The 6851-nt window shown below is 52.9% G+C and overlaps 1 protein-coding gene across 1 annotated transcript; it reads left to right on the top strand.

The window, feature by feature from the left end:
- Positions 1 to 2432: 2432 nt before the first annotated feature.
- On the top strand, positions 2433 to 4243 carry LOC123089429 (butanoate--CoA ligase AAE1-like). The gene has a single exon (XM_044511112.1). The coding sequence runs from the start codon at positions 2466 to 2468 to the stop codon at positions 4113 to 4115; it is 1650 nt and encodes a 549-aa protein (XP_044367047.1). The 5' UTR covers positions 2433 to 2465; the 3' UTR covers positions 4116 to 4243.
- Positions 4244 to 6851: the final 2608 nt, after the last annotated feature.

Genomic DNA, 6851 nt, shown 5'->3' with positions numbered 1-6851 from the left:
AACTTCCCCGACTTAGGGTTCAACGACGGTGTGACCGGCATGGGTGTCATCCCTCTCAACCTGGGAGCTGAGAAGACCATTGCACTCCATCTCCCTCAAAAGCTTCACCGACAAAGAAGACGGCTCCCAGAAACAAGTGTGGAACAATAGCAGATCCTGGGGTAAATTTTCAAAACCATTCATCACGCATAAAAGGAATTTTGAATAATGTTCATGTAGTATTAAACAAATCGCACAACTTCTAAAAAATGTTGTTACCATTCCAAAAGTTGTTCATGAATATTTTTTAAAGTTCACAGGTTCAAAAAAAACTGGTCATGATGTTTTTGATATAGTTATAAAAAGTAAAAAAAAAAGGTGTTGACGTAGTTTGTAAAAATGTTCATTACATTTCAGCAATATTCATGTGTTTCAAAAATATGTTTGTGAAATTTTCATAAAATATTTATACAATGCTCAACATGTCCGTTTAAATTACAACAACGTTTTGTACCATCCAAAAAGAGGTTTGTGATTTTATCAAAAAATGTTCTAACACTTAGCAAATGTTTAAATGCTTTAAATATGTTAATGACATTTATGAAAAATATTCAACGTGTGTTAATAAAAATATTCAACTTGTAATTTTCAAATGTTCATTGTGCAATTAACAAAATGTTCAACATGTATTCGGAAAAAAATATGCAAACGTGTATCTGAAATTGTTTAACATGTATGTCGAAAATGTTCAACGTGCATTCCACAAATGGTCAACATGTATTCGGATAAAAATGTTCAACAATTATCTATGTTTACCTTCTGCATTACTTGTTGTCAAACACTAACAACCCGCTGGCTTTGAGGATTGCCACAATTGACTGGCAAAGACGCTTCTGTGTGTATGTGAAAACTGTAAAGGGCTTTGCTTCCCTTTCTAAAAACTTTGTAGGTACATGGTTTCTGAAATAGAGATCCAAGGGGAAAATACCTTGTTTCATTCTAGGCATTGGTGTGGCACGGTCCAAGGATATCATCATCTCAGGCGGTGAGAACTCCACCGTGGTAGAGTCAGCAATGTTCGGCCACCCCGGCATGCTCGACGTGGCGGTGATCACTAAGCCAGACGACCACTAGGGCTAGGCGTGGGCGTGTTTGTCACTCTCAAGGATGGTGCGAGCGCCCAGGTGTGTTGAAATCATCTAATTCTGTCGTCGGCGGCTGTCGCTGTACATCGCGCCCAAGACAGTACTCTTCGCCGAGCTTCGCAATAATTCAAAGGGCAAGACCCAGAAGTATCTGCACCTGGCAAAGCAAGCAATAGCATACACTTGCAATGCGTATGAGTTCCAATGCATCTTACAGTTGTTTTTTCAGTTTTTCAATTAATATCCCTAGTTTGCTATACCGCATGCAACTGAATACAATGTGAATTTTAGTCAGCCTTCTTCTCCGTCGGATTTGTGCCGAGATGTGTGCTTGACTTTATTTCACGCGTCGGGTGCCTCTTATTATTGCTTCCGGCCTAGGTATATTTAATTATTTGCCCATTTCGTTATCCACCCTCTCACCCAAATCTAGAGAGAGAGAGAGGGTCACCGGCGACGAGTTGACGAGCTCGTGGAGGCGAGTCAACAACAGAGAATTTAGGGTTCACATTATTTTGACCGAAAAATTGTCTTTTTTGAAAAGAAGTCAAAGGGTGATTTTATTTTCGTGATTTTTTTCTCACATGTACAATAAAAGGTCAAGTTTATTTCAAAAATAAAATATTTTCAGATTTTTTTACTTTTTGTTGAATTGCTAACTTCTTTTTCCATTTAGGGTGTATATACACCCAGGAACCAAACGTTCCCGCCCTGCACCACCCCAGCTCTTCCTACTTCCAGGCCATCTCAAAGTCTCACTGAAAGTTACCTGGTTGCCTGGTTCTAACAATCAAGGGGCTGGTTTTTCCTAGTTTTGAAGATAAAATGTCATTTTCCAATAAACTTTCGATAGGGTGGTTTTCTTAAGCAAATAATAGTATATGATTCAGTCTTAATCAGTGGTTTTCTTAAGCAAATAATTGTAGTATATGATTCAGGGGCTTTGCTACATCTACAGGCAATTACGGGGTGGGAAGTTTTACAGGGTGACTAGGTAGTTTTTAATTAGTTTAGAAGGAGCCTGTAATTGCCTGTAAGATCCTATATGTCTAGCATTTTTGATGATTCAGTCTTAATCGGTGGTTTTTGCCGCTTCGCATAAAGCCAGAGCCAGCTGCAAGTAGTACATTTTTCATCTGGAAAGGAGATTCCACTTGTCTGATGCCGCGTGCGTTTGTTGAAGTTCCTTGTTTTAATCATCCAACGCTATCACTAATACCAAGTGAACACACATGGACTTGACTAAATTAATCCGCATGTTATCTCTATCCGCATTGCATCAACCGTACGTAGCCTGGATTGCTCCAGAGTCCGGAGATCTCATTTCTCGAAGGCATCGCCATGGAGGGGTCGGTGAAGTGCGACGCCAACTACACGCCCCTCACGCCGCTGAGCTTCCTGGAGCGCGCCGCGCTCGTGTACGGGGCGCGCACGGCCGTCGTGTTCGGCGACAAGGAGTACTCGTGGCGCGACACGAGGGAGCGGTGCCTCGCCGGGGCGTCCGCGCTCGCGCGCCTCGGCGTCGGCCGCCGGGACGTGGTGGCTGTGCTGGCCGCGAACACGCCGGCCATGTACGAACTGCACTTCAGCGTGCCGATGACCGGCGGTGTGCTGTGCACGCTCAACACCCGGCACGACGCGGCCATGGTGTCCGTCCTCCTGAGCCACTCGGAGGCCAGAGTCTTCCTCGTGGAATCGCAGTTCTTCGCCGTCGCACGCGACGCCCTGGCGGTCCTCGCTGACGCCGGAGCCAGCCTGCCTCTCCTCGTCACGATCGCCGACGGCGACGGCATCGGTAGCGATGGCGTGCCGGAGTACGAGGCCCTGCTGAGGAGCGCGCCGCGCGGCTTCGGGATCAGGTGGCCCGCCGACGAGTGCGACCCGATATCCCTCAACTACACGTCGGGGACGACGTCGCGGCCCAAGGGCGTCATCTACAGCCACCGCGGCGCCTACCTCAACACGCTGGCCGCAGCGCTGGGCAACGAGATGCCGACGATGCCGGTTTACCTCTGGACCGTGCCCATGTTCCACTGCAACGGGTGGTGCATGGTGTGGGCCACGGCGGCGCAGGGAGGCACCAGCGTCTGCATGGCCGGAAGCTTGGCTCCCAAGACCGTCTTCGAGCACATCGTGCGGCACAGGGTGACCAACATGGGAGGCGCGCCCACGGTGCTGAGCATGCTCGTGAACGCGCCGGCATCGGAGCAGAGGCCGCTGCCGGTCAAGGTGCGCGTCTCCACAGGCGGCGCGCCTCCGCCGCCGCACATCCTGGCCAAGATGGACGAGCTCGGGTTCAACGTCGTCCACGGGTATGGACTCACCGAGACGTACGGACCGGCGACGCTGTGCGTGTGGAAGCCAGAGTGGGACGTGCTGCCGGCCGCCGAGCGCGCGCGGATCAGGGCGCGGCAGGGCGTGCCGCACGTGATGCTGGAGGGCCTGGAAATCAAGGACCCTGCGACCATGGAGAGTGTGCCCTCCGACGGGCGCACCGTGGGCGAGGTCATGCTCCGGGGGAACACGGTGATGAGCGGGTACTACAAGGACCCGGCGGCCACGGCGGAGGCCATGAGCGGCGGGTGGCTGCGTTCAGGGGACCTGGGCGTGCGGCATCCCGACGGATACATCCAGCTCAAGGACCGGTCCAAAGACATCATCATATCGGGCGGCGAGAACATCAGCTCCATCGAGGTGGAGTCGGCGCTGTTCGGCCACCCTGCCGTGCTCGACGCGGCGGTGGTTGCCAGGCCGGACGAGCACTGGGGCGAGACGCCGTGCGCGTTCGTCACCCTCAAGGACGGAGCGAGCGCTACGGAGGCTGACATAATCGAATTCTGCCGGACACGGCTGCCCCGCTACATGGCGCCCAAGACGGTGATCTTCGCCGAGCTGCCCAAGACTTCGACGGGCAAGACGCAGAAGTACCTGCTCCGTGACAAGGCCAGGGCCATGGGAAGCCTGCCTAAGCTGAGCACAAGCAAACTGTAGCATATATACACTTGCATTTTCTATGAGTTCCAAAAAAGCATTGTCTTGTAACTTCTGTGTTACTGTTATATTGCTGGGAGTATCTAGAACTCATCTAGATGAGTTATAATTTGGTCTCATTCACTTTAAAAACAAGAACAAATACAACCCACGTCAGCACACACACATCTTATAGCATCACATCCAATAGTTATAAAAGGTGAATGAGACCAAATTATATCTCATCTAGATGAGTTGTAGCAAAACTGTATATTGCTACCATCCCGAATTTGCTATGCCGCAAGTAATCGGTAAAACACATGGAAAACGCTTCCAGTCGGCGGGCCGGCCGAGTCTTTGGCCGGTCTTGCACGGGCGTTACACGCACACATCTTAAGTGGGTCCAGCCCACCGCCCTCCCTTTACCTTATTCTCTCAAATGACCAGATCCACTCATCCCGTCATTCACTCACCTCGCGACCCTGCCATTTCTTCAGCTCCACAGCTCCGCTTCCACCTCGTCCCATGCGTTGCCGACGAGATCCTCTGCCACCGCGGCGAGCTGCGCCCATGCGAGGCAGTGGAGAGGTCGGCCCTCGGTGAAGGCTGTTGCGTCCTCGGAGCGGCAGCGACGCACGGGGGGATTTGCTTTCAACCAGTGGAGGATTTGCTCCAATAGGAAAGGGACGGCCACGGGAGGATTTGCTTCAACCGGCGCGGGGATTTGCTTCAACCAGCAAGGACGATGGTGGGCGGCGACAACGGCGGCGCGGTAAGTTGCTGTATTTTCTTGATTTTTGCTGGAACCCCTTTTCTGATTTTGCTGGAACCGGTGTTTTGATTTGCTTCAACAGGAAGGGGGCAGCTACGGCGGCGGGCTCCATGATTTTTTGCTACATAAGTTTTTTGCTGGAACCAGCTTTTTGAGTTGCTACAACCGGCGAGGATGCTGCTGGGGCGGCTACAGCGAGGATGGTGCTAGGGCGGCTACGGCGACGATGCCATGATTTTTTGCTGCATTGTATTTTTGCTGGAAAACCACTTTAAATTTTGCTGGAACTATATCAATTTTTTGCTGGAACCATGTGTTATTTTTGCTAGAAAAATGTCAATGTTTAGCTGGAAACGTATCATTTTTTGTTGGAACCATGTTATTGTTTTGCTGGAGCCGTATCAATTTTTTGCTGGAAGCATGTGTTTTTGCTTTCAAACTTGAGACGCCATGCTCTCGTGTTTGGTTTTGCTACAACCGGTCACCGGCATGAGACGCCTAGCCCTTCCGGCAATAGGAGGAAGCAAGATGAGGGGACGGTGATAGAAGCGGCCCCTTTGCATGTGGGAAGGAGGTTGCTGGGGACGCGGCCCGTCGACGATGCGATCTGGACAGGGCGGAGGTCTGAGCGCATGAAAAGCGGAAGGAGGGGAGCCCGTATTGACCAGTCTGTATGGAATCTAACGGTTCGAGGCGATCTTATCTAACGCTGGGCAGCCGACCGGCCCAAATATGGGCCGGCGCGCCGGCGCCTAGCAGTGGCCTAAAAACATGTAGTTTCAGTCGAAGAACTTAAAAAAGGATTTTATGGCGTGAAAAATTAGAAAAAATTGTGTACAAGCGGGCATACTAGTGTACTATAACTATGCAAATTTTCATGAATATACATGCTTGCATGTGAGAGACAAAAAATTATAAATACAGTGGGAGGAAATCGGCGAGCATGCGTCTATGTGTTCTTTTGACTCAAGATACTAGGGTCGAGTTCTTTTGACTCTACTCTAGAGAGTCACGGTGCATTTTAGTATCATCGCCGAATCAAAACCGAAGAATCACAGTATCTTGAGTTGGTTAGAATCATTCAAGAATCACAGTTGATGAAGCACGGGCTCACAGGATCAACTTCTTCCTTGTCGCCGGTGAAAGACCCCCCCCCCTTCCCGCGTCGCCCTTCTTTGGCAACACATGGGGAACCCTAGCCGCCGGCAGTAACAGCCCCCTCCGCCGCCCTCCCCCGCATCGCTGCCTCCGGAGGGCCGGCAGGCGAAGCCGTGCCGGACCCCAGGAAGGCGGCGACGGGGCGGATCTGCCCACTCACGCCCCCAACCCTCGCCCCACTCCACGCCCGACCCTCCTCCACCCGCGGCGGCTTCCCTGCTGGTTCGGTGCGGCGGCGGTGCGCCCAGGGCGTGCGGAGCGGCCGGATTTCCCCCCTCCCCGCTGCAGGCTCGCCGTGCCTCCCCCGGCAGCGTGCCTCCCTGGTCGTCGCGGGCGCCACCCCCCCACCCACGCGCCTCCGCCAGCACGCCCGGGTTCCTTCCCCGACGCGTCCCCGACGCCCTCTTCCAGCTGCTGCCGCCTGTGCCTGCCAATCCGGTGGCGGAGCTGCAGCCCCCCCACCCCTCGCGGCGGCGCGACCCTTCTGGTGCTGTTGTTGGCCGTCGGAGCGGTGTGGGGCCTGCGGCTGGTTGCGGGGGTGGTCTTCGCCTGCCTTCCGTGTGCAGGCACCTCCCTCGTCTCCGGCGGCACTTTCTTCTCCCGAGCAACGGTGACGGTTCTCGCGCGGAGACGGCGATGTTTGTGTGGTTGTGATAGGCGCTGGGCACCTCGCGATGGGTCCTTGCTGGAGCTGTTCCGGCCCCGGCGGTCTTGGTCCCGCGTCTCTCCGTTGTCCCTCGCTGCAGGCGTCCTCTGCTGGGCAGCTCCAGCCACGATGACCGGGTGGCTGCGTCCCTTCCAGCTCACCAGGCTCACCGACGTCGCGA

Source organism: Triticum aestivum, chromosome 4B (assembly GCF_018294505.1).
Source record: "Triticum aestivum cultivar Chinese Spring chromosome 4B, IWGSC CS RefSeq v2.1, whole genome shotgun sequence".
Lineage (NCBI taxonomy): Eukaryota > Viridiplantae > Streptophyta > Magnoliopsida > Poales > Poaceae > Triticum > Triticum aestivum.
Note: the sequence above shows the minus strand (reverse complement) of the source record. Positions and strands in the feature narration are given on the sequence as shown.